The sequence below is a fragment of the Panthera leo genome, chromosome E2 (assembly GCF_018350215.1).
Source record: "Panthera leo isolate Ple1 chromosome E2, P.leo_Ple1_pat1.1, whole genome shotgun sequence".
NCBI classification, from domain to species: Eukaryota; Metazoa; Chordata; class Mammalia; order Carnivora; family Felidae; genus Panthera; species Panthera leo.
In genome coordinates, this window is record NC_056693.1 from 18,863,391 (window position 1) to 18,891,377 (window position 27,987).

At 53.2% G+C, this 27,987-nt stretch overlaps 1 protein-coding gene across 1 annotated transcript; it reads right to left on the reverse strand.

Moving 5' to 3' along the window:
- Positions 1 to 1,799: 1,799 nt before the first annotated feature.
- On the reverse strand, positions 1,800 to 27,939 carry GPI (glucose-6-phosphate isomerase). The gene is made up of 18 exons (XM_042917899.1): positions 27,734 to 27,939; positions 26,596 to 26,686; positions 26,169 to 26,237; positions 24,629 to 24,748; positions 20,195 to 20,278; positions 19,919 to 20,065; positions 18,965 to 19,036; positions 18,418 to 18,462; positions 17,051 to 17,104; positions 6,198 to 6,258; positions 5,739 to 5,782; positions 5,482 to 5,634; positions 4,165 to 4,294; positions 3,933 to 4,009; positions 2,756 to 2,884; positions 2,463 to 2,538; positions 2,311 to 2,377; positions 1,800 to 2,205 (listed from the first exon to the last, which is right to left on the reverse strand). The coding sequence occupies exons 1-18, from the start codon at positions 27,853 to 27,855 to the stop codon at positions 2,070 to 2,072; spliced, it is 1,677 nt and encodes a 558-aa protein (XP_042773833.1). The 5' UTR covers positions 27,856 to 27,939; the 3' UTR covers positions 1,800 to 2,069.
- Positions 27,940 to 27,987: the final 48 nt, after the last annotated feature.

Sequence of the window (27,987 nt, forward strand, 5' to 3'; positions counted from 1 at the left end):
TTATCCACAGGATATAAAAATGCTGATTTGAAGGGGCACATGCACCCCCAATGCTTATAGCAGCACTATTGACAGTAGCCAAATTATAGAAAGAGCCCAAATGTCCATCAACTGATGAATGGATAAAGATGTGGTGTATATATACAATGGAATATTACATGGCGATCAAAAAGAATGAAATCTTGCCATTTGCAACAATGTGGATGAACTAGAGTTATTATGCTAAGCAGAGTAAGTCAGAGAAAAACATACGTGATTTTACTGGTGGAATTTAAGAAACAAAACAGATGAACATAAGAGAAGGAAAAATAGGAAAAACAGAGCGGGAGGCAAACCATAAGAGACTCATACTGAGAACAAACTGAGGGCTGCCAGAGGGGAGGTGGGTAGAGGGATGGGCTAAATGGCTGATGGGCATTAAGGAGGCACTTGTTGGGATGAGCACTGGGTGTTATATGTAAGTGATGAATCACTAAATTCTATTCCTGAAACCATCTTACACTCTATGTTAACTAACTTGGATTTAAATTAAAAAAAAAATAATAATAATAAGGCCTTCACTTATCAGCTAGATTAAGAAAGAAGGTGGGTTAGGAGGGGCCTCAACAGAGCCAGACCATCAAAGATCATTTTTAGAGGAGTGGGCATTTGCTTTTGGAAAGAAAACAAAACAAAACAAAACAAAACAAAACAAAACAAAACAAAACAAAACTACACCACCACTAGAAAGAGAAGTGCTGACAACTTCCAAGCAGTATTTTAAGCAGATAGTTACATCTGTATGGTCACATTCCGTAATTAGGGTATGCCTCCCTTTGAACCTTCATGGGTGCCATTTGTCTTCTTACAGGAGCTTTCCCTGTCTTGAGGAAGTCATGTGACCAACCCAGAGTACAACTCAGAAAGGGGCAACCCAGGAGAGAATGGGGTGAAGGCAGCTGTGATGACGGGGCTTTTGTGAAAGGGGCAGCAGTTTCCCTGTCTAGACCCTGTATGATGATCGAGTGTAGACCCTGAAAGCTCAGCCTCCAGCCTGCCCATCAATTCTGCTCGTTGACTCTTTATCTATCAATCTATCAATCTATCTTAATGCTTTTATTTATTTTTGAGACAGAGACAGAACATGAGCAGGGGAGGGGCAGAGAGGGAGACAGAATCCTAAGCAGGCTCCAGGCACTGAGCTGTCAGCACAGAGCCTGACGCGGGGCTGGAACTCATGGAGTGTGAGATCATGACCTGAGCTGAAGTCAGACGCTTGACTGAGTCACCCAGGCGCCCCTGCTCATTGACTCTTAAAGTAAAATTCCCTTTCTGCCTAGGGGCCAAAAATATTATTTAATATCTTGAATAGAAGGTAAGTATCTTGAACAGAAGATAAAAGGGTAGTTTGCTCAAAATCCTTTTTTCAGTGCCTGTCTTCTGAAAGAAAAGAACTTCCTGAGCATCTGGCCAGAAGATGATCATTACCCTTAATCTGGGCTAGGCATTCACCCATAACAGACATAATCTAATGCAGCTTTTAGAACTAAGTATCCAGTGAACAGAAGCATGCAGTTCCTCCAAAATCACTGAGGTGAGGAGCGGATAAAAGAAAAGGATTTGCTTACAGTGGCTAAGTTGCCCTTGTGACTTTGTGCCCCATGTCTCCTCCACTCTCTTCTCAAGGGACCATCCTCCATTCTGGACCTGCTCACCACTTACAAGTCAAGCCTCAGTCGAGGCACATCACTCCTCCTGGTTGCCCTAGCTCCTGTGTAGAGCACCACTTCCAGAGACAAGAAGAGGCTAAGCCTACAACCTCCTTTGTGGCATCTTTATTTTTCTGATACATGAACAGGGTGAACACGGTCAGAAAAATCAGCTGCACTGAAACACTTCAGCCAGTCGTAAAACAGAGGGCACACAGACATGGAGGAGTGATGATAGCAATCCCAGACCAGCTTCCCCCAAAGGGCTTGTACTCCAAGCCTACAGCCAGAAGGTGCTCTGGGAAGGACTGTGCAGTACATCTCTGGTGAAGAGGGACAAAGGAGGACCAGTCACAATAGGGACTGCAGCCAGGCATGAGTTTATTGGCTTCTGGCCTCACGCTCCTGCTTGATGAAGTTGATTAGCCCATTGGTGGAAGCGTCGTGAGAGGTCACTGGGCTACTGCCGTCAAGCTCAGGCTCGATTTTCTTGGCCAGCTGCTTTCCCAGCTCCACCCTGGCAGGACGATAAGAATAAGAGGAAGGTTCCAGCATCACCAGTGAAATCCGTAAGCCTGCCCACGGGCATTCTCCACCCTCCCCTTGAGGAGCAGCAACTCACCCCCACTGGTCAAAGCTGTTGATGTCCCAGATGATGCCCTGAACGAAGATCTTGTGCTCGTACATGGCTACAGAGGTGGCAGATGGGGCACATTAGGGCTCTACCAGCTTCATCCAACCTACCCCAGGCCAGGACCTTCCCCGCTCACTCACCAATCAAGGCTCCCAGAATGAATGGTGTGAGCTTGGTGAACACAATAGAGTTGGTTGGGCGATTTCCTTCAAAGACCTTCAGAAAACACCCAGGAATGTCCCCTGGTTAGTTGTGATCCCCAGATAACTTAAGAGGGGATGTACACCCTGTCCCAGAGGTCGGGATGTGCAGATCTGTAAGGACAGCCCCTTCTACTGTGTAGGACAAGGCAGGCACGCTGTGAATCCTTGCCCTGGCCTCACAACTTTTATCCTTCCGACTCCAGGATGCCACCCACTTCAGAAGTCCTGACCTTGTGTGGCAACAGCTTCTCAAAGTCCTCTGGACTCTTTCCTGCGGCCTGCAGCTCCTTCCGGGCCTCCTCTGTCGACTTCCCCTTCATCAGGGCCTCAGTCTGGGCCAAAAAGTTGGCCATGAGGATCTGAGAAGAGAGACACCCAGTTCTGCCAAGAAGTACTGTCTGAGCTTCAGGCAGAGGGGCAAGACTGCCTGGCAATTCTCAGCTGGGGTAGTCCCAGCCTCGGTAGGTTGCCAGCCCCCAACGTAGAGCTCAATGGAAGTGAGAGGGGACAGCAGGTCCCATCTGATGACAGGGTAAAGTAGGTAATGACAATAACTACCCTTTCAGGAACACGCCTGACTTGCCGAGGACCCTGCTAAGAACTTTAACAATAGCTATCTTGTAAGATTCTGAGGGGCAAAAGCATCCCCTCTCTTTCCTAGTTGAGCCTGTCTCCCCAAGTCAACGGTGCTGAATCACAGAGGTAGAGAGAGGAAGAATCAGAATTCAAACCCAGGTCTCTGACTCCAAAGCCTGTGCTCAGTTACCCATGCTACTCTGCACACCCAACATAAGGTGCACTCAATCCTCTTCAAAGCCAGTGTCAGGTCAGGTTAGGTACTGGATGGTTTTCCCATTTGCTGCTGTGGTAAGTAAGATCTTTGCCCCCGCCCCTGCTGTTGCACCTATGTAGGTTACAGGACATGGCAAAAGGGATCTTACAGATGGAATGAAGGTAACAGACGCTGAGATAGGGATAGGTGGGCCCAATGTAATCACATGGGCCCCAAAAAGTAGAAGAGGAAGGCAAATAAGTTGGTCAGAGAGAATCAACAGAGGAGGCAGGACAGAATCAAAGCTGGAGAGGGACTCCACCTACCACTCCTGGTTCTGAGACAGTGCCACAGGCCAAGGTGGCTTCTTGGAGCTGAGAATGATCCGCTAGCTGCCATCAAGGAAACTGGACCTTAGTCCACCCTGAGCAAAGACCCAGTAGAGCCTGCTGGACTTCAGATCCATTGAAACCAATATAAAAACCGGGTGTTGTTTTAAGCCATTACGATTGTGTAATTTGTTATGGCAGAAACAGAAAACTAGTATAACTGCCAACCAATGCATCAGCTCTTTAATAGTTTGGGTGTAATGTGAGCCTGACAAAGTGTGAGGAGAGGCTGGATGGGGCTCTTACCTTGTGATGCAAACCCTTCCTTATTGGGTGCTGGGTCTGGACTGGGATGAGGAAGTCACAAGGTATCATCTTGGTGCCTGTAAGAGGGCACAGCGGTCACCCAAGCTCCTACCCTAGCCCATGGGGGCCACCCACGTGGCCGATAGGAGAGTGTTGACCTCAGGGAGAAGTCTCTGCCAGGGGGCCCTCCCCCTCCCGAGCAGCACCCCTGCCCAAGCCAGATGGGCCCTACCTTGGTGGATAAGCTGGTAGAAGGCATGCTGGCCATTGGTCCCTGGCTCCCCCCACACAATGGGGCCCGTCTGGTGGTCCACACGAGTGCCGGACTTGGTGATGTACTTCCCATTGGACTCCATGTCACCCTGGAACAGGGACAGAAACCCAGCCCTCTATCTGCAAGTCTTCTTTTCTTCATGCGCCATGCCCAAATCCTGCCTGAGATGCACCGAGTATACCTGCCCTGCCCTGTGGGTTATCATCAGGCATGTTCCTTTCATCGCCCCTCGAGGACACAGGCTCGTGGCTTTCTGGCTTAGAGCACTGCAGGAAGGTAAAGGTGGGGATGGAGGTCTAAGGAGGACCTCCCTATGAGCAGAAACCAGTCACAGTATATTTAATTGATGTATTTCTTTTTAAATTATTTATTAAAAAAACATTTTTCTTAATATATATTTGTTTTTGAGAGAGAGCACGCAAGCTGGGGGGGGGAGCAGAAAGAGAGGGAGATACAGGATCCGAAGCAGGCACCAGGCTCTGAGCCCAACGCAGGGCTCGAACCCATGGACCACAAGATCATGACCTGAGATGAAATCGGACGCTTAACCAACTGAGCCACCCAAGTGCCCCTCAAGTTTATTCATTTAGGTGATCTCTACACTCAGTGTGGGGCTCGAGCTCATGACCCTGAAATCAAGAGTTGCGTACTCTTCCAACCAAGCCAGTCAGGTGCCCCTCTTTAACTGTTGCCTTAGGGAAAGGCTGGCTGAGGTCCGGGGTGTACAGCCTTTGAGGTCTGTCACCTCAACTAGATGCTGGACTGTGGGGAGCCCTGAAAAGAGGCCCCCTGAAAGAGAATCTGGACCAGGAGAGATGCTGTTTGGTCCCTGGGGGCCCTGGAGATTCGAGGGGGTACAGAAGGCTGTGAGTAGCCCAAAGAGGCACCACAGACTGGGTGTGAGTTGCTTTTCTAGAGGGACAAAAGCAGTGCAAGCCATAAGAGTCCTGGCCGATGGCCCCCACCCTATCGCAGGCACACAGTGATGGCCAAGGAAGAAATGACCGAGCTGAGACCCATGCCCTAGCCAAGCCAGGGTCTGACTGGCCACCATGATAACCAGTCATGCCCCTCTATGGTCGTCAAACTTGGCTAACACTCAGATCAAACAGACCCTGGTAACAAAGAGTCATCCTGAGACCGAGAACAGAGGTGGGCCTTGGCTATACCCAAGGGCAGTGGGGGAGAAAAGCCCCTGGAGGGGCAAGAACCTGGGCTCATGGGCCTCCCAGTCCCCCCACAGGCTGACCCAAGACCTGGCCTGGCAGCTGGTACCTGCTGGAAGTAGGCGGCAAAGCGGTGCAGGTACTGGTCATAGGGTAGCATGGCCTGCGTCTCACACCCAAAGCAGTTGATGTACCAGATGCCCAGCAGAGCCAGCAGGACGGGGGCGTTCTTCTCCAGGGGTGTCGTACGGAAGTGCTGGTCCTGAAACAAGAGCAGGGTCAGTGAGAGCCGAGCAGCTGCCCAGGAGGAGAGGGAGCCGGAGCAACTACAGGTCTCTGGCAGAGAACACGAGCCTCAGCACTTACCATCCAGTGAGCCCCTGAGAGCAGCTGCTCGAAGTTGTCAAATCCTGCGACACAAAAGCAGCGTCAACAGAAATGGTCGTGCCCAGTGCCCTTCTGGCAGGGGACACAGCTTCTTCTGGACCCAAGGAAAGGCTGAGGTGCAGCCAGAAGAAAAAGGACCTGGGAAGACTTGGGCCTACAGAAAGTCTTTCTAATCAGAGTCTGCCCTCAGGGCAAAGGCAGACCTAACTTCATCCACCAGGGGAAATGGCAGGAGGGCAGTTGTGAGGGACAGAGATCAAGGCCAACCTGCAAACCCAAGAGAAAAAAGGCCTGCTGTCCTGACCCGAAAGAAATGTTCCAGCCAAGGGGAGAGGGGCCAGCATCCTCTGTCGGTCAGGAAGGTGTTCAGGGACATGAGACCCCCACTCCTGACCTCAGACTACAATATCATCTCCCAAGACTAAAACAAACACTCACCCACGTGCAGTGCAATGGAGAGTCCAATGGCTGACCACAGCGAGTAGCGTCCTCCTACCCACTAGGAGAGACAGGAAAAGGTGCTGAACGAGGGATGGCGCACCCCGCCCCCCCTCCCTCCTGCCACAAAACTTGCCCCCTGAAAGCAAGGCTCTTCCACAGGTGCAGCATGGAGGGCCAGGCCCAACCCACCTCTGGGAAGCAAGACAGCAGGCCAGGCGCTGGCAACTCTTTGTGCTGACCAACAGGACAGACTACGCGTGGGACCGATCAGAGCCACAAGACCCAACCGGAGACCTTACCATGGCTGGCCCTGTCTCCTCAGACACAGAGAGACCCGGCGCACCTCGGACCTGCGCCAGGCCCGGCCTTCTCCTCCGATAGACCCGGCGCCTCATACCTGCACCAGGCCTGGCCGCCTCCTCCTCCGACAGACCCGGCGGCTCATACCTGGTACCAGGCCCCATCTCCTCAGACAGACCCACAGACCCGGTGCCTCCTACCTGCGCCAGGCCTGGTCTCCTCAGACACAGACAGATCCAGCACATCGTACCTGGTGCCAGGCCCCACTTCCTCAGACACCAACAGACCAGCATCTCATACCTTGCCGGGTCTAGCCCCTCAGACACTGACAGAGCCAGTGCTGCATACCTGTGCCCGAGCCTCTTCGAATACTGACAGACCCAGCACCTCATACCTATGTCACGCCCGGCCGCCTCAGGCACTGACAGACCCAGAGCTCATACCCGTGTTTGGTCATGTCTCGGGAGACACTGACAGACCCAATGCCTCACACCTGTGCCAGGCCTATTCAAATACCGACAGACCCAGCCCTTCATACCTGTGCCAGGCTCTACCTCCTCACACTCTGACAGACCCAGCACCTCATACCTGTGCCAGGTCCTGCTTCCTCAGACACTGACCGACCTAGTATCCCATACCTGTATCCAGCCTCTCTGAACAGTGACAGACCCAACATCTTGTACCTGTGGCGAGCCCACCTACCTGGACACTAACGGGTCAGAATCTCATACCAGTACCCGGCTTGGCCTCCTTCGGCAGTGACAGACCCAGCGCCTCCTACCTGTGCCAGGCCCTGCATCCTCAGACGAACAGACCCGATGCCTCCTACCTGTGCCCAAGCACACTTCCTTGAACACTGAAAGATCCAACGCTACCTGGCCTTGGCCCTGCCTCCTCAGATACTAATATGCCTGGGCTTGGCCTTGCCCCTTCTGATACTGACAGACCCAGTGCCTCATATCCAAGCCTAGGGCTGCCTCCTGGGACAGTGACGGGCCCAGAGCTCGTACCTGATCGTAGTCTCAGCCCCAAGACATACACAGGCCTACCATTCACACTTGCAGATTCCACTCCGTATCTTCCTGACACATTCACGTCTTCTTAACAGCTATTTATAGAGCACCTACCACATAGCTAGCACAGGCAACAGAAGCAGCCCACGGGGGCTCCCCAGATGTGTAAATGAAATAATCGTGCCAATAAATGTGAACTGAGATATAAGTGCTTGGGAGAAAGGAAATACACCAGTGAAACCAATTATGAAAGGAACCTGAGGAGTGCCTGAGCTTGAGCTTGGATCTAAGGAATGAGCAGGCATTACCCAGGAAAGCACTGAGTGGGGAGAAGCATTCCAGCAGCCAGCACAGCACAGGCAAAGGTCCTATGGCTAGAGCAGCCTTTCTCAATAGTGAGAGAGTTAAGCCCCACAGAAAATACTTTCAGTGACTTCACTTCTCAACTGTCCCAAGGATGGTCCAAGGCTAGTACTCTCCTAGAAGCAAAGAAGAGATGCTGATTCATTACATCCCCTGGATGCTTTGGGGCATTAGGGCTTAATTCTCTATTGGAGGCCCATTGAGACAGGCTGGGCAAGAGAAGCACAGCACATTCTAGATGAAAGAAGCAGCGGAGCTGGAGGGTAGAAGCTGAGAGGCAACGCCGGAGAATGAAGCAGGGAATGCCAGGGGTCATCAGGAACGTGAGAGTACTGTGGATGGGGGTGCAGAGGACTGATTCAGGAACTTCAATCAAATAGGGTGAATTGAGAGAATGAGAGAATCAAGTGCAGCCCAGAGGTTTTCGGCCCAGAGGTTTTGGGGCATTAGGGCTTAATTCTCTATTGGAGGCCCATTGAGACAGGCTGGGCAAGAGAAGCACAGCACATTCTAGATGAAAGAAGCAGCGGAGCTGGAGGGTAGAAGCTGAGAGGCAACGCCGGAGAACGAAGCAGGGAATGCCAGGGGTCATCAGGAACGTGACAGTACTGTGGATGGGGGTGCAGAGGACTGATTCAGGAACTTCAATCAAATAGGGTGAATTGAGAGAATGAGAGAATCAAGTGCAGCCCAGAGGTTTTCGGCCTGGGTAATGAGATGAACAGGGAGGCCCTTCACCTGGAAACAGTCCAGGTTTGGGGAAACCTTACCTGACAGACACCGTCCCAGGGGCCAAACCATGCATGACATGGGCTCTCAGATCTCACCGAACAGACTCAATTCTAGAAAGCAGACTGCCAAGCCGCTGATTTTGGCTGAGCCAGGTCATCAGACCTCACTTTTGGGAGCCAGGCAATGCCAGTGTCTGACTTGAGCCTCTAAGACCTCCACCTACAGGACACAGTCTCTAGAACTCACGTTCGCTGCAGCGGCTCTTTCAGATCACACCTTATAGGTCCTCAGTCAGTTCTATGCCCCTCCCACCACAAACCTCACTTTATCTAACTAGTTACAATTCTATTATTTCCCTCACCTGAGTAACTCAGACCCCAGTGCTATAGACCACACCCTGGACTGGCTAGAGATCCTCATGCCTCCGCAATACCATGAGCTCTGCCTATCATGCCTGACCGGGGTACTGAGAACAGGAAGCTGCCCTGGCCAAGGCATTCCATCTGTCCTACCTGATCCTAAGGGTCCCCAGGTACACATACCTACGATGACTCTGGCTTTCCCTTGAGGGCGGCCCATGCTACCCAAACCATGCCTGATCCCACCACCGAGGACCCCACCTGCACCTGACCCATATTCTCAGGCCTCACCAGCCACATCAGTTATGCATTCCTGGGCTAGAGCCTGCCTTCTCATTTCACCTAACAAGCCAGGGATGCCAACTCATACCTGAATCCAGGTGACAAGAACCCACCTAAGATCACACTTATGTACCTCTGCCCACACGACTCGGGATCCATGGACTCACGACACTGCATGGATGCAGTGGCTTCGCCTGTGAGGTTAGCTCTGCCTACCTGTGTCCCGCCCCAGTACCTCATACTACAGGGTCACACACCTGTCAGAGACTGGCTCCAGAAAGCTCAGCGGGTGTACCCAGCTCTACGTATCTGTGCCTGACCCCCCACATCTCAGATGACAGACTCGGGCGTACTTCCCTGCGCCCAGCTCAGACTCCTGAGAGACTCAGCTCTGTCTAAACAGGCCTGACCTCAACTCCCAGGCCCAACTTGAGAAACCCAGCTCCATATCCCTTGTCTGACATGGATCTCGGCATCTTGCAGATCCGACATTAGCAGCCACTGCTTGACCTGGCAACAACCGCTCACTGAGGAGCCTCAGACCTCATCAGACACAAGTACCTCTGTGTATACCAGTGCTCTAGAGAGCCCCCCCCTGCCGGCCCTGAGATGTGGCTCTCCCTCCCTGTGACTAACCCATGCTCTCCAAGCCTCCCCTCTAACTCTAAAACCTGGGCCAGCACACCTAAGCCAGAGCCACGTCCCAAGGACTTCACCAACAAGACTCAAGTGTAGATCTCTGGCTCCAAAGTCCATGCTTGAGAGAGCCACATCTACCTACTCTCGTCTAACTTAGGGCTTACAGACTTCCCTCGAACCCCACAGTGTCTGTCTACCTAAAGACCCCAATGCTGTGGGACTCGCCTGTGGCCACTCCACCCACCCAGGCTTAACCTTCTTCAGGCCCCCCCCACAAAGATCCAAGGGTACATGCCTTTGCCTGAATCCAACACCCGAAAGTCAACTCTACCTCCCTCACCTCCCTCCTCAGACCACACCTGACAGGCCAGCTCCACCTACCTTTGCTTGATCTTGGGTCCTGAGACCACACCTGGCAGGGCAGGTCTGCCTACTTTACGTGCCTGTGGCTCTTACACTGCAGTGGGTGGGCCAGCTCTACCTACCTTCTACGACCCTGGCTCCTTATACTGTACTTAGCAGGCCAATTCTGCCTACCTGTGCTTGACCTTTAGCTCCTCAGACCATATCTGGTGGGCCACTTCTACCTACCTGTGCATGACTCTGGTCTTTAGATCACACCTGGAGGGCGATTTCTACCTACCTGTGCTCGACTCTGGGTCCTCAGACCACACCTGGCAGACCAGATCTGCCTACCTTACATGCCCCTGAGTCCATACATAGACCATACCTGGCTGGCCACTTCTACCTACCTGTCTCTGACCCCAGCTCCTCTAACCTGCCAGGCCAGCTCTGCCTACCTGTGCTTAACCTTGGCTCCTCAGACCGCACCTGGTGGTCGTTCTACGTACCTATGTTTGGCCCGGGCTCCTCAAACCTGACCTGGCAAGCCAGATCTGCCTACCTGTGTTTGACCCCAGTTCTTCAGACTTCAGCTGACAGGCTAGTTCAACCTACTCGTGCCTGACCTTGACACCTTAGACCATACCTGGTGGGCCAGTTCTACCTACCTGTGCTTAATTAACACTGGCTCCTCAGACCTCACCTGGCAAACCAGATCTGCCTTCCTGTGTTGGACCCCAGTTCTTCAGACTTGACCTGACAGGCCAGTTCTACCTACCTGTGCTTGACCCTGAATCCTTAAGACCAATGGCTAGTTCCACCTTCCTGTACTTTACCCCAGATCCTCAGATCTCACCTGGTGGACCAATTCTACCTACCCATGCTTGACTTTCGCTCCTCAGGCCACAAATGATAGTGCGATTCTACCTACCTATACTTGACCCTGGTTCCACAGACGTGACCCGCAAGCCAAATCCGCCTACCTGTGCTTGACCTCAGTTCCTCAGACTTCACCTGATATGCCAATTCTACCTACCTGTCCTTGACCCTGGCTCCTCAGACCATACCTGGTGGGCCAATTCTACCTACCTATGCTTGACTTTGGCTCCTCAGACCACTACACTGTCGTGTAGTTCTACCTACCTATATTTGACCCTGGTTCCTCAGACCTCACCCGGCAAACCAAATCTGCCTACCTGTACTTGACTCCAGTGCCTCAAACTTTACCTGACAGACCAGTCCTACCTACCTATGCTTAACTTGGGCTCCTCAGATCGTATCCTGGTTCCTCAGACCTCACCTGCTGGGCCAGCTCTGCCTACCTGTGTTTGACCTTGGCTCCTCCAACTGGCCCTTGGTGGGCCAGTTCTACCTACCCATGCTTGACTCTGGCTCCTCAGACCACAAATGACAGCGCAGTTCTACCTACCTATACTTGACCCTGATTCCACAGACCTGACCTGGCAAGCCAAATCTACCTACCTGTGGTTGACCTCAGTTCCTCAGACCTCACCTGATATGCCAGTTCTACCTACCTGTCCTTGACCCTGGCTCCTCAGACCATACCCGGCGGGCCAATTCTACCTACCGATGTTTGACTTTGGCTCCTCAGATCATACCCTGGTTCCTCAGACCTCACCTGCTGGGCCAGCTCTGCCTACCTGTGTTTGATCTTGGCTCCTCCAACAACCCTTGGTGGACCAGTTCTACCTACCTGTGCTTGACCTTGGCTCTTCAGACCATACCTGGTAGGCCAGTTCTACCGATCTGTGCGTGACCCTGGTTCCTCAGGTCTCATCCGATAGGCCAATTCTACCTACCTTTGCTTGATCGTGGCTCCTCAGATCATACCAGGCGGTCTAGTTTTACTTACCTGTGCTTGACCTTGGCTCCTCAGACCATAACTGGCAAGCCAATTCTACCTACCTATGCTTGACCCTGGTTCCTCAGACTTCACCTGATAAGCCAGTTCTACCTACCTTTGCTTGACCCTGGCTCCTCAGACCATACCTGGTGGGTCAGTTCTACCCATCTGTGCTTGGCCCTGGTTCCTCAGACCTCACCTGGCAAGTCAGATCTGCCTACCTGTGCTTGACCTCAGTTCCTCAGACTTCACCTGATAGGCCAGTTTTACCTACCTATGCTTGACCTTGGCTCCTCAGATCGTACCTGGCGGTGTGACCCGTGCTTAACCCTGGTTCCTCAGACTGCACCTGGTAAGCTAGTTCTACCTACCTGTGCTTGACCCTGGCTCCTCAGACCTCACCTGGCAAGGAAGATCTGCCTACCTGTGCTTGACCTCAGTTCCTCAGACTTCACCTCATAGGCCAGTTCTGCCTACCTGTGCTTCACTCCAGTTCCTCAGACTGCTTGATATACCAGTTCTACCTACCTGTGTTTGACCCTGCTTCTTCAGACCTCACCTGGCAAGCCAGATCTGCCTACCTGTGCCTGACCTAGGCTCCTCAGATCATACCTGGTGGTCTAGTTTTATTTACCTGTGCTTGACCCTGGCTCCTCAGACCATACCCGGTGGACCAGTTCTACCCACCTATGGTTGATCCTGGTTCCTCAGACCTCACATGCCAGGCAAGCTCTGCCTACCTGTGCTTGATCTTGGCTCCTCCAACCACCCTTTATGGACCAGTTCTACCTACCTGTGCTTGACCTTGGCTCCTCAGATCATACCCGGCAGGCCAATTCTACCTACCTGTGCTTGACCCTGGCTCCTCAGACCTCACCTGGCAAGCCAAATCTGCCTACCTGTGCTTGACTCCAGTTCCTCAGACTTCACCTGATAGGCCAGTCCTACCTACCTTTGCTTGACCTTGGCTTCTCAGATCATACCTGGCGGTTTTACCTACCTGTGCCTAACTCTGACTCCTCAGACCATACCTGGTGGACCTATGGTTGACCCTGGTTCCTCACACCTCACCTGCCAGACCAGCTCTTCCTACCTGTGTTTCACATTGGTTCCTCAGACTTCACCTTGGTGAGCCCGTTCTACCTACCTGGGCTTGACCCTGGCTTCTCAGACCATACCTGGTGGGCCAGTTTTGCCTACCTGTGCTTGACCCCTGGGTCCTCAGACCTCACCTGGTGGGCTGGATCTGCCTACCAGTGCTGGACCCTGGCTCTTCGGACCACACCTGGCAGTGCAATTCTACCTACCTGTGCTTGCTTCTGAGACTGTACCTAGTGGGCTAGCTCCGCCTACCTATACCTCATCTCCGTTGCTCACATCTCACCTAAGACATTCGGTTCTTCCCAGGGCTGGACTGTGACTTATTAGAACTCACTGGACAGATTGAGTGTTGTGAACCTGCCTTAATCTTGGCTCCACACACCTTACCTGATAAACCCTGCTGTACTCACCTGTGCTGAACTATACTGACAGTCCCAAGGATACAAACCTGTGCCATTTACAGACTCCGTAGACCCTTCCTGAGAAACTCAATTCCATATACCTGTACCTGGCCACAACTCGTCAATCTTGCAAAATAATTCTACAAGATAGGCAGAGATGCAGTTCTGTCTGCTGATCTTGACCTTACCTAGGAGATCCAGATCTAGTCACTCGTACCCAATCCTGGTTCCTGAGATCTCACCTGAGAGACTGAGCCCTGTCCTCCTGACTTCACTTCATATCCTCAGAGATCACCTAAGAGATACAGTTCTTTCTACATACGCCTAACACCAGCTCCTTAGGCCTTGCCTGACAGATCTCGTCTACCGACGTATGCCTAAACTCAATGGTGAGACAGAGTTGAATGAACCTAACCATGGCTTTTCAGGTCAATCTACCTCTGCTTGCCTTTGGTTTCATAGATATTACCTGAAAAACTCAGCTCTACCCACCTGTGCTTGACCCCAGCTCCTCAGATTCAGAATACTAACCAGAGCCTGACCTCAGCATTCAGACCTTACTTGGCAGAAACCCAAAGTACAAACCTGTATCTCACCTCAACTCTTCAAGCCCCATCTGACACAGACCTGTTCTACATACCTGAGCCAGACCCAGAATTCATGGATGCAGTTCCCCTTCCCCTTCCTTTTGCCTGACTCCAGCTTTTCAGTCTTTTCCCAGGGGACCCAGGACCACCTCTAGGATCACCGAGTTGTGCACGACCAGAACTGCTGGATATCACCTGAGGACATAGCTCTGACCTGGACCCGACCATGGATTTCTAGTCCTCACTTGTCAGACTTTGCTCTCTCCGCCCTTTTCCGGCTCCAGTGTCCTTACCTGAGCAACCCGCTTCTACCTCTATGTGCCAAATCTTGGCTCCTCAGGCCTCCCTAAGAAACCTGCCTAGTTATACACACCTTGTCTGACTCTAGCTCCTGAGACCTCAGACAGATGTGGCTCTACAGACCGCCCCTGGCCGACTCCACTGTACAAACTTAATCCGAACAGATATTTCTCTCAGACGGGACAAATTCCTGGCTGCTTACCTGGGCCTGAGGGAGGACCGGTGAGAGCCCCTTGGTGCCTGAGTGACTTGGGCCTCAGACCTCACACCCTATAGACGTGGGTCTCTAGACCTGTGTCTGCCACGAGCCTCTCAAACTATACCTTACCAACACGGCTCCTGTATCTTTTTCACATGCCCCAACTCCCCAGTCCTCACCTTTTATAACTTGCTCTATTCCCAACCTTCCCTCTCTGGGTCCCTCAAACCCCACCCCAGCCAGAACCCAGTGCCAGAACCTTGGCTGGTTGTGGATCCGCAAAGGCCTCTGCAACCCCTGAGCTCTGCTTATCACACCTGGTCAGGATGCCGAGAGCCAGGTGGCTGATGTGGCTCAGGGGGCTTACGTGTATTTGCCTAATTCTGAGTTTTAATCACCTCATTTGAGTGAGCACACACCCATGACCTGATGCTCACTTTGCAGAACCAGTCAAGAGAGACCGCGATGTATATGACTGTCCTATGCCAGGGACTTCACTTCACAGATCCAGGTTAAAGTACCTGTACATGACTTTGGTTTCTCAGACCTCACTTGATAGAACCATCTGTAAATACTGGTGTCTTTTCCAGAATTCATAGACCTCATCAGTACCTTTACCTGTCCTTGCTCCTCCTCGGAACTCACCTGTACCTGTCCTGGCTCCTCTTCAGACCCCACCAGTCAAAGTTAGCTCTCCAATGTATGCGGACTCTGGCTGAGCCGCTGAGCCCTGAGAAACCCCACTATTTACCATCGTACCTCTGCCTGATCCCGACACGAGGCTACCCCATGACTGACCCTAAATGACCAGGCTCACCACTTATATGTCCCCCTGCCAGACTGGACTCTTCTGATCTTACCTCAAAGCCAGTACAAAATCCCCTATGTCTGTCCTGACCCTCTATCTCACCTGAGAGATACTAGGCTCCAGAAATTTCACCTGTCCCTGGCTCCTCAGGTGACACCTCTTGATTCAAAATAATATACATCCTTAGTGACCAAGGCAGGTCCCTCTTGCAGCCACTGTGTATGTGGTATGCGTGGCCTGGCCCAGGAGGCCTTCATTGTGCCCACCTCGGTCACTCAGGCCACACTGCCCAGCCCCAGCCCCATGCCTTACCCCAGGCCTTACCTGGAGACCTGCGCCTCTCCCTAAGCCACACCCCCCTTCATCTCTGCACGCTGGACTGTTACGGCCAGTGAAAACCCACAGAGGGGTGACTGGCAGGCCACTCGTTCCTGACCACCTCCTGTTCAGGCTCCAGATCCCGGGAAAGAGGTAGAAGGCGCCTCCCCTACTTTATCAGACATGCAACATGTTAGAAGCTGCACAGTCTCTCTCGACCGGGGTTCCTCATCTGAGCCACAGGATGCAGAAAATGATCTGAGTGACTCTTCTCAATTCTTCCAAGGATGGTACATAATTAGTCCCATTCTAGAAAGAAGTTAACTCATTACACACAACAGATGCCTTAGGGCCTTAGGGCTTCATTTTCTCCCAGACTCCGAGGCCTTCAGAGCTTTCAAAGGAGATCACATCTGTGGATGCGGCCACCGAGCAAACAGCTCCCAGTCTAAAGGCCTGCAAACAGCCCCAGTGGGAAAACTCCCATTGGATGACACCCTCTTTGGTGTGCCTGCCACGGTCACGTGTTAGAACAGCGCCTGCTGCATTCACAGCACCCACACTGCGCCCTGCACCCCAAGCCTCCCCTGCATTCCACAGCCAGAGCCCTTCTCCCACCAGGGCCACGCTCAGGCAAGCCGCAAGGATAGGTCCCGCTCACTGTTTGGCACCAGCTGTGGCCATAGCTGAGATGAGTCCCTGACCACCTGCTGCTAGGGCTGCTCAGGCGAGGTTTGTTCTGCAGGCTGCCTGACAAGGCTCCGTGCAGGCCCCAGGCCTGGCACCTCCTCTCTGCCATCTGCCGGCTGTTCCCACCCCTCCGGAGCAGGCCTGCCCAGTCACACCTCCTGCCTCACCCTGCCCCTTGGCCTTTACAGATTGCAGCTGCAGTTCAGAAAAAGGTCAACACTGAGAATAACTCACAACCTCAAGTTTAGTGAAGGGGGTAAGGGTGGCTCCAGTTACCCCACGGTGGGGGCCGCTGGCAGGCACCCAGGGGAATGTCATCTTGGCCTTGCAAGCTCAGCCCGCCCTCAGTGGAAGTGGAGCCCTCATCCTGACTGGGCTGCTCCTGCCCCATAAGCCTCTCTGAGGGCCTCTCGGCCATTTCCCAAAGCTAGGCATGCAGCAGGTGCTCAATAACTGTTGACCTGACCTCATAGGCCCCTCATGTGTGTCTCAGTGGTCACGCCTGGCAAAGGACACATAATTCACCCAGCACAAGGAAGTGTCTTTACTTACATCCCAGAACTCGAACATGTTTTGAGGGTCAATCCCAAACTCCTTCACTTTAGTCTAAAAGGGGCAAAAGGAAAGAAAGAAGGAAGCCTACATTAGCTGGAGGAGACCAGGAGCTCCTGGGTGCCAGGCGTCATGCCACTCAAGCTGCGGGCAGATGGGGCAGGGCTGGAGTAGCGGAGTAGCCGGTCAATGACGGGCAGGAACCAGCAGATTTCACCCCTAGAACTGGACACAAGGCCGGCTCATACCCAGAAACAGCTGCAGCCTGGTGTCCGTGAAGCCCTCCTGTGGCGGGAGGCCACACACCCAGTGCGGGGACCTGGCCCACACACTGCCCTGCAAGACCCGCCTCCTGGACCTGTTGAGGTGCAGACACCAACCCATATGGGAAACTGAGCCCAGGGCGGGAACCCAAGAGGGGCAGGGGCCACCTCCCAGGCCAGGTGTCACACAGCCAGGATACCTGTCCAGCCCCTTCCAGTATCTGAGATGGTGACCCTTCCCCAGAAAGCCTTTAGGAGATGGCCAACCCTGTTCCTCAGGTGCTTGGTCCCCTGTGCACAGAGGGTCAGCAACCCTAGTCAGACAGGAGGAGATGACCCTATCGACCAGTCTCAACTCTGCTGGCAGAAGGCAGACAGTGGTGCTCTGGTCAGCCAGCGTTAAGAAGTGCTCCTGCCTCCCCTGTGGGTAGGGCAGCCCTGGAGGCAGGGGTGCGAGTCAGATATGAGGGGCAGAGGAAGTGGGGGGAACGGTTAGGAAAACCTATGTGCTTCCAGCTCTGAGACATAGCCTAGTACAAAGCCCACCAGACAGCAAGTGCCCACGAGGTTTGTTACTCCTGGCACACAGCCCCACCCCCCCACCTCGCACAGCCCCGGGCCAGGCAGAGTGTAAGAACTGGCAGGCAGAAGACCGGTGTTCTAATCCCAGCTTCACTGACTCATGCAGTCACTGGGCAAAAATCCTTCACCGGGGCTTAATGTTCTTATATAAGAAATGGGATGCACCCTCCACCCCTACCCTGCACATCCCACGTGGGGACAGACCAGGGGCAGGGTGGCAGAGGCCAAAGGAGATCATGTGTGTGGAGCGTTCTGGATTTCAGCCAGGCGTCGGAGGTAGACAGGGTCAACGGGATCCCTCTTTGGAGCTGCACAGATGTGACAGCAGGATGCAGAAGGGGTGTTGTGCCGCTCACCTCCGTGACAGGCAACTGACCCCTTCTATCCCATCAGCCCAGCCAAGATCCCCAGACGTGCGAATCACATCTCAGCTTGAGTTTTCTGAAAGGCTGTGACCTTGACACCTTGATGTGGCCTGGGCCCTCCCAGGGAGGAAGTCTGGGAGCCCACACGGGCACTTACCGTGTTGGTAGACAGGGCAACAAAGTGCTTCGCAACTGCAGAAGGCTACAAGAGACAGAGCCAGGTTACACCGAACTGAGTCCAGAGGCCGCCCAAGGGTAGTGAGCCTCCCACCCCTGGAGAAACTGAGGTCCTGGGTGGGACTCACTGCTCCCAGTCCTGGGCTCTAAGGCTGTTGGAGGAGCCCCACGTCAAGGTCAAGAGGAGAGAGGAGTTAGAGGCCCAGCCTACCTCGCAGGCACACAAGGCCGAGGGTCCCTCCCCTCTAAACCAATGAGTGTGGCCAGGGGTAGAGAAGGCCCTACAAGGCCAAGGGACCTTAAAGTGCCATCAGCTAGTCAGAGCAGCTTCTGGCACACTTGATACGTCTGGGACTGGGAAACGTCTTAACCAGAAAAGGTGGGCACCAAGAGAGGCTGCCTCCTGCTGCCAACGTCAGGAGAAATACGGCCACATGTAGCGTTAGGCTTGGCCACTCAGGTGGACAGGCAGGCCCACCCCGTCCTTCCCAGCCCACGCAGTGCCCACCACCCACCCCAGCACTCACATCCTTGGCAGACAGGAGAAACCACTCCTTCGCTGTCTCTGCATTCGTAATGGTCTCCTGGGTGGTAAAGGTCTACAGCCAGAAAGTACAGCAGTCAGCCCCCAGCTCAGGGTCGCTGTGACCCAGAGCCAGGGTTCAGTGGCAGAGGCCATGTGGGTGCCCAGTTATCACCAGGAGCAGTGACAGTCACTCCAACCTCTGCCCAACTGTCCACAAAGTCACAATGAGTGGTTCTGTCTGGGGCAGAGGCCTGGAAGTATTACCATGATCCTGTGATTCCAGGACTTCCCAACCAGATTAGATTGAGAAGAATCCTAGTGAAAGCCACATACACAGCCCCCATCCCACCCACACACACCACTCCTCCACCACAGGTCAAAGGCCAAAGCATCTTCCAGGAAAGGGGCAGTGGCCACGCTGGGGGCTCCTTTGGCCCAGGCTAGGCTGTGATCTCAGAATCCAGATGGAATTCTTCATATTTTATGTGCACTGATGGGAGTAAACAGGGCATAAATGGCCACAAACAAAACCCAGGCTGGGCACAGATCCCACAGAACAAGCAGATATGAAAGTTCTGGGGCGCCTGGGTGCCTCAGTGGGTTAAGCGTCCAACTTCGGCTCAGGTCATGATCTCACAGTTTGTGAGTTCGATCCCCGCATCGGGCTCTGTGCTGACAGGGCAGAGCCTGGAGCCCGCTTTGAGTTCTGTGTCTCCCTCTCTCTCTCTCAAAAACAAACAAACAAATAAGCAAGCAAACAAGACGAAGGTTCTAACTGACCAGTTCGGGTTTCCATCAGGTAAACCGCATTTACCGCCTGACAAGAACAGTCTGAGCACAGCTTGCCAGACCTGATCCACGAAGCACGATGTGCTCAGGAGGGTCTACCCACCCCGCCCCACCCCCACCAACCACACACAGGGCTGGGGAGCCAGGCTGGGTCCAAGGCCCGTACCTTGGAGGCAATGATGAACAGGGAGGACTCGGGGTTCAGGGTGGCCAGAGTTTTGGCAATGTGGGTCCCATCGATGTTGGAGACAAACCAGACCCGGGGACCTCCTGAAGAATACGGCTTAAGGGCTTCAGTCACCATGAGGGGTCCCTGTGGGGAGATGCAGCATCAGAAAACAAGACTCAGGGCCTACAGAAGTGGGGAAAGCCAGGTCTCACCCTGGAAAAACCAAGACTCTGGGTGGGACCCCTCACCCCATCCCAAAGGAGTCCTTCTTACCAGGTCAGAGCCACCGATGCCGATGTTGACGACGTCCGTGATGGGCTTGCCTGAGTACCCCTTCCAGTCACCGCTTCGGACACGCTGGCACAGAGTGGGAGGTGTGTTCAGCCCAAAGCTCCAAGTATAAAGTGCTGCTCAAAAGGATCCTCACATCTCAAGCCCAACGTCCAGACCCTCACAGGGTCCTACTGAGACCACACTGGCAAATCCCTGCCATACTCACCCCCCCAGCTAAACCCTATTTCATCATTAACAAAGTGGGGGACACCCCCATCTCAGTAACATTGTCAGAATTTGCCAAACGGGGGTGAACTCTCAGCAGAATCTAATGTATGAGAGACTGAGAGACGTGAAATGCCAACTACTGGGGCTGGTGCCAGGGACAGGACCATCAGACATGCAGCCAAGCTCCACACGGACCCCACCGATTCCTGTCTCCTGGTGTTTACAACACTGCATACCACCCCCAAGCTGAATAAGGGACCTGTGCACCCCTCAGGTACATTAACCCATTAGTCGTGTTAAAGGAACCGCCTAGCTTCTTGGGTTTAGAAATTCCCAGCTTGTCTAGTCTAGGCAACAACAGGGGCTAAAATTAAGAGATGGCTCTTTGGCAAAGATCAAATCTAGGGCACAGTGAGAAGGTGAAGCAGAGAGTGTGGCTATAAAATGCTTTGTTTAGATCTCAGAAGGAGCTAAAGTGGTAACACAGAAAACATTTTGGTCAAATATCCGGCTTCTGAGAAAACTGACTCTCAAAAACAATGATAGAAAAGGCCTTGTCTTGAAGATATTTGTAGGTATGGCTTTTGCCTGATGGAGTGAACCCCCCCTCAGTAAGCTTCATAGGAGACCCACAAAGACAACTGAATTGTCAGAAACACTACCGGCTTGGACTGAAAGGGACAGAGATAGTACAAAAGGAAAAGAGGGCTTTAGATACCCACATTTTTTTTCCCAACATTTATTTTTGAGAGAGAGAGAGAGAGAGAGAGAGCGAGCAAGCAGGGGAGGGGCAGAGAGAGAGGGAGACACAGAATCCAAAGCAGGCTCCAGGCTCTGACCGGTCAGTGCAGCGCCTGACGGTACGGCTCAAATTCACAGACCACAAGATCATGACCTGAGCTGGTATTGGAAGCTTAACCAACTGAGCCACTCAGGCATCCCTAGATACCCACGTTTCTATGGGCAGTAAGCAGGCTGAAAAACCTATGTAGCTGCAAACACAAACTACCTTTCAGGTAAAAAGAATGAATGAGGGCAAGGCCAAAATCCTTGAGAAATGATTCCTAGACCTTGAGTCCTAACCAAGCCAACCTCGAGTCTATGTCCTGCTGGATTTCAAAATGGTTTGGACCAATGACTCCTGTGTGCCTCCCATCTCCCCTCTCTTCGAACAGGAATTCTCCTGTATCAGATATCCTATACCTACCTCACCGTTGTGGGTTGGGTGTGTGCGGTGCAAATAAATTGTTTCTTTAATTCACATGTCTTCACATCAAAAGGAAATATATCTGAGTTGCATTAAAGGAAATGCAGATACTGCTCGACCTCTACCTCATCCTGATGATGAGGTTCTGGACTTCCAGCTGATCTTGTAATGGGATACAGCCTTAGGAGAAAGTGAGTAGGGTGTTCTTCACGTGGAAGGAACATAATCACTGGGAGCCAGAAGGCAGACTGTGTAGCCAACTCCCAAGATCGCTCCCAGTGGTCCTCACCTCCTTGTGTTCACGTCCTTGTGTTGTCCCCTCCTCCTTTGATCAGAACTGACCTATACAACTAACACAGTCGTACAGGAATGAAAGATGTAATTTCACGTGCTAGCTCAAGGTACTAAAAGACCCTGAGGCACTCTGTCTTGCTCTCCCTTGGGTCACTCACTTGGGGAAATCAGCTGCCTTGTCATGAGGACACTGCTGTACGGAGGTCCGCAAGGTGAGGAACTGAAGCCTCCCCAAAGCCAGCACTAATCGCGAGTGAGTCCTCTTGGATGCAGATCCTGCAGGCTCCACCAAGCCTTCAGATGAGCGCTAACCTTGGCCAGTATCTTGACTACAACCTTATGAGACCAGAAGCAGCCAGCACAGCCGCTGCAAATCCCGATCCACAGAAACGTCAATCGCTGTCTTCAGCTGCTAAGTTTTGGAGCAATTTATTATATACCAATAGAAAACTACTACATACATCTTTCCCCAAACCAGTAAGACCCAGCAACCTTTTTCTTTTTTAAAATAATAAGGCAGCCAATTGTCATGGGAAGTTTTCCATCAATAAAAAAATAAAGTTCTTCGGCTTCTCAAGCCTCCCTCTCACCATTAAAGTTTTGTTACAATAAAGCATCCCAGGGGAGAAAACTTGTGTCTTTAATATGACTACGCACAGCCTTTCTTCCACCAGATGGGGTTTTACAACACATGCCAGTTTTGCAATTTCCATTTCCAACTTCATTGCACATCCTCAACAGCAGGGCAGGTCAAGGTAACCATAGCTCCCTAATATCTAATGGTGCCCGGGACCACAATATATAAACATATACTGATTTTACTAATTAGTTCATTGATAAATGGGCTCAGGCTGTTTGTGGTTTTTAATTTTTTTTTCATTTTTAAAGATTTTATTTTTAAGCAGTCTCTATGGCCAACGTGGGGGTCAAACTCACGACCCCTAGATCAAGAATCACACGCTCCACCGACTGAGCCAGCCAGGTGCCCTGAGCCCAGGTTGTTTGTGACTTTTGACACTATAATCGGGATCATGGCGAGCATCCTCAACCTGACCTTGGCAAACTTCTAACCTCGGCACAGCTATGGGGAGTGTTCCTCACCGTAGAATTGCTGCCACTCAGTAGCTTTTTTTGAACTATAAATACCCCATCAGTCTGAGTCAGGTATCCCACAGCCAGCTCTAAAGGAGCGCTTTCCTGGAAACAGCTTCCCGGACGGCCAGCGCCACACTCTCCACGCCGCAGGCCTGAGCACACACGCGCTCATCCGAAAGAGCACCAGCTTCTGACACGTGTCAGCTCTACCACTCACCCCTGATGGCTGGAAAGGCCCTTCCCTACACCCAAAGCCCATCATAAGTACCGACCACACTATTAAGGAACACTGTGGAATCCAGAGTCTCATCAGGATGCCAACCCTTCCTCACCCCACAAAGTTCTACTCATTTGGCCAGGCCACCAGGACTGATGGCCAGATCACTCCTGCTGTCTGAGGTCTGAAATGGTTGGGAGCCAAAGCAAACAGACTTGGGCCAGTCACAGGTGGGGGTCACTGCTCCCAGGGACAAGCTGACCAGAGCCCAGATTATCACTCTCAGAGCACACACAGCCCATACATGCTATGTGCACGTGTGCATGCGCGCACATGCACACACACACACACACACACACACACACACACACGTATACCACCCCTGTACCCCAGGCTTGAGGATGTGCTCTAATCCTTGCAGAATCAACCCTGGAACAGACACTAAGGCAACAGTGGTTGATGTGGGGAAATCTCTAGCTGATCTCTGAAGCAACATCTACACCCACCCACCACAGGAAAAGGAGGCACCGTTATGTGGACAGAGGAACATGTCCTACTTATTTACAAGTATAAAAAAGCTGCAAAAAGTAGTTAAAAACGAACCCATGTGTATGTATACATGTGTACATACATGTTTCAAAGAAGAGAGAGATGTACGTATACACATAGCACACGCATAGGAAGCTTTCAGAAGATTTCACAGAAACTGCTATAAATGCTGCCTCTGGAGAGCAAGCTGGGGGCACGGTCAAGGAAATGTTAAAACATTGAATTTATCGTGGCACCTGGGTGGCTCAGCTGGTTGAGCATCCGACTTTGGCTCAGGTCATGATCTCACAGTTCATGAGTTCAAGCCCTGCATCGGGCTCTGTGCTGACAGCTCAGAGCCTGAAGCCTGCTTTGGTTTCTGTGTCTCCCTCTCTCTCTGCCCCTCCCCCACGTGCACACACTCTCTCTCAAAAATAAGCATGAAAAAAATAAAGTTAAAGTAAAAAACCATTCAATTTATCTAGTTCTAGATTAAAAAATAAGGGCATGTTGCTAAAGAGATTAGAAAAGCAAGTCTCTCTTCTACCTGCTCTACCTCCTCTCCTCTACCACCCCATCCCTTAGGGGCCTCAGTTTTCTTTTCGGATCTTTGTTCTGGCCAGACTGTCACCATGAGCCCACAGGTGATTACAGTTCAGCAAAGAGGTTGCTCTGTGGCTGCCAGTGGTAGGTCCATCACAACAAGGGTAGAGCCCCCAGGCCAGCGAGCACACAGACCGCCTCCATGCGATGAGGCCTTGAGTTCTCTCCAAGCAGAATGGAGGGGCGGCCCATCAAGGTCCCCAGATTCTCAAACACATGCACACCCAGGGCCAAGGGCAAGTCCAGCGCAGGAGCTGCTTACCTGGCAGAAAGACTTCATCTTCTCCAGGACCCTGTTGACCTCTGGCATCACATCCTTACCATCCACCAGAATGGGGGTGTTTGACCGGTTCCGCAAGGCCACATGCAGCACTGCGCGATCCTGGGGATGCAGTCAGCGTGTGAAGACCCCCACCCCCACCCCCAGCCCAGGGCAGCCACGTCCCCGGGGGGGCACGGTGCAGCCTGGGTGAGGAGTCAGCCCAGCCCTTTCTCCACCGGACACGCACGCGAGCCCTAAGATGTGTTAGTACCACAGTTTTGTACTGAGAATCTACTGCGTGCTTATGGGTGCAGAGGCTACCCCGGGACCTGGAGGAGGCAGGCGTGTGCTGCTCCCCTTTGGCTACAGTCACAAGGGGAGGGAGACCAGGAAAAGCCCAGGGAGCCCCTCGGTGTTCAGAGCATGAAAAGCCAAGGAAAGAGGAACAGAGTGAGCAAAGGCAGAGAATGGGAACACAGGTGAGAGACACAGAGGACCAGGGGTCGTTAACCTTGTCTCACCTCCTCCGTGAGAGTGCACGGTAGTTGCTGGCGCCTTCTGAAAAGTACCCCCAGCCCCTTGGATGTGGAGCAAAGAAGGGACTCAAATGTCCCTCACCAAGCGGCCCCACCCCACCGACTGCCAGAAACCAAACCAAACCAAACTGTAGGCCCGTGACAGGTGCCAAGGAGCTGTCCTTGTCATGTGAGAGCAACAGTCCCATCAAGCTGAAGCCAGTAGAGGAGTCCTTGAAGGAAACAGCTCTATAGATCCTAGGTGGATAGGAAAGAGACGGTCTCTGGACTCCAACCCAAGGGGAGGTTCACTAAGGTGGAAGACATCATGCCACTCTACCCTCACCCTGCCCAACCTCACTCCTGTCCGACATTTATAAGAAGATGCACTCCTCCAGGAAGCCCTCCTTGACTGCAGCTTCCCTCAGCCTAGCCCAGCAGTGAGATAAGTTGAGTTTGAAACCTTGCTATCTCTTATAACGTCTTGGATAAGCAACTTGCCCTCTGAGCCTCAGATTCCTCTTGGGTGAAGGAGGATAATAACACTGTGAGGATAAGACTCTTAGCACTCAGTGATTATTATGCCTCCAGGCTTCCACAGCAATTCAGGAACAGGGCCCCCAAGGCCTGGCTGTATCTCTGCTTCCTACTAATGCCTACCACTGAGGAGGTTGATCTTCTGTCCTAAGATTTCTCTTTTCACTAATAAAACTCAGAGCAAAGATAGACCAGAGTTAAGTTCTCTGAGCATGCCTTAAGAAGCCATCGCCCTGCAGGCTTGAGATGTGCTCTAGGCAGACAGCATTCCACCCTCACCAAGTCCAAACTGCCAGTCTTGGGGAAGATGCACCCCATAGCCCTGCAACCCACTCAAGGAAATAGGCTTTCAGGCTCCTTGTTAAGCAAAAACATTGCTGAAGAGCAGAGGTGAAGACACCGTGCGGTGCTCTCAGTCAGATGAACCCCAAAGGGAAGGAAGAGGCCCTGGAGGGCATGTAGAGTCGGCCATCCCCAGGCCAGCTCACCTCGGTGAAGTTGATCTTCTCGCCATTGAACATGCGCTCCCGGGCAGCCTCCACACCCCTGGACTTGGCCTGGGAAGAGAAGATACTGAGGCCTGATCCACTCACACCGGCAACCAAGTGCCCAAGCCACCAAACTCTAGGCTTGATGCAGTCCCAGTGGGGCTGACAGACAGCTGCAGCCTGGTGCCCCCCACCCCACTGCCTGCGAAGGGTCTGCTCAGACACTGGCACCGAATCCCCTGGGACGCTGCTTAGAATCGGGGTGGGGGAGGGCAGGAGCTCAGAGCCCTGTGTGGGCACAGAGGCAGTGACTGAGGTCCGCTGAGGGAAGGAAATAAAATTGCTCAAGGACCTGTAGGCTCCCAGGACCCCGGTTCGCTTGCCATGCTGTGGGTCACAGGTCAAGCCCCCCACAGCAGAACATTACCAGGTCCACCAGCATCTGCATCACACTGTCGGTCACAAGGTTCTTTGAGTAATCCACCAGAATCCGCCCATGGTTGGTGTTCAGGGTCAAGCTGCAAAAAGATGGCAGAAGCCACTGACCACACCCCGTTTCTCAGGAGAGCCCATTCCCCGACCAGAGCTGCATCCACAAAATAACATTCTCCCTGGGCCACACCCCAAACAAGCCTCAGCTGCTCAGCACAGCGGTGCTGTCGCCTGTCTGCCCACCAGCACAGTGAATGGGGCCAGCCTCACACAATGGGGCTGCAGACCCTTCCTGAGGAGCCATTCCTCTGCTAAAACCGGGAAGACAACGGCTGGGTGCACTGCCCCTGCCTACCCCGTGGAGTGACCATTCTCTCCTAGAGCTTCCACTCTGCGACTCAACTTAATCGGGAAAGGACTCAGAAGGCAGGGCTGGTCATGGGGCTTCCAGTCTGGAGCCACAGACCTCCCCTCCCCAACACACCTGCACCAGTCACCGGAGCACCCCGAGATTCCTGCCCCCCCCCCCCCACCAAGATTTCCTCCCACTGATTCCTTTCCATTTCCTGGTCATGCATAGGTCTGCACACCGAGCTTCCTTCGTAGAAATCATGCCCCCACATCTCCACCTTTCTCCGCGGCTCCCCGCAAATCCCCCAGACCCGCCCACCCACATCGCAAACCTCGGGGGTCCCCGTCCGTTCTGGGCCAGGAGCGGGGGTTCAGGGGACAGCCCTCTCCCGCCTGCTGCGTCAGCTAGGGCCCCAGGCCACAACTGCGGAAGGAGCCCCTTCTCAAACGGCAGGCATTAGAGGTGGGGGGCGGGGACAGAAGGTGGAGAGAGATGCCCCTGCGGAGGGAGAACTGCGGTGGGGCCCGCTTCTCATGACTAAGCAGTCCGGCTCCGAGACCTCCGCGAGCCCCCAGGAACCTGCTTCAAGGAGGCTTCAAGGACAAACTGGGGCCTGGGCCTGGGCCCCGATCCGTGGCCGGGGTCGGCCGAGGACCCCCGGGGACCGCCGGCCCGACCGCCCCGGCCCCGGGCCCGCACACCTGACCCTATGTGCGGCGCCCTGTGCACCCGGATCCGGGTCCCGCACGTCCGCGCCCCGCCTGTGGCCCCGCGCGCGCACCTGAAGTGGTTAAAACGTTCCTTGTCCCCCTCGAAAAGGCGGCGCAAGTTGAGGTCAGAGCCGTGCTCGCGATACCATTGCTGCAGCTTCTGGAATTGCGGGTTCTGGGTGAGCGCGGCCATGGCGACAGCAGCGGGGTATTCGGACTGGGACAAGCTTGGAAGAGGAAGAGGGGGCGGGCGGCGCGCAGCTAGCGGAGGCACGGTGCGCGCAACCCCTTTTATGGCGCAGGCGCAGTGCCCGCCCCGCCCCAC

Coding starts and splice junctions, on each gene's coding strand:
- GPI (XM_042917899.1), bottom strand. CDS start 27,855: ATGGCCGCGCTCACCCAGAACCCGCAATTCCAGAAGCTGCAGCAATGG. Junction 24,749..26,168: donor AGAAGATCAACTTCACCGAG/GTGAGCTGGCCT, acceptor CTGCATCCCCAG/GATCGCGCAGTGCTGCATGT. Junction 4,295..5,481: donor TTGCCGCCTACTTCCAGCAG/GTACCAGCTGCC, acceptor TCCCTGTTCCAG/GGTGACATGGAGTCCAATGG.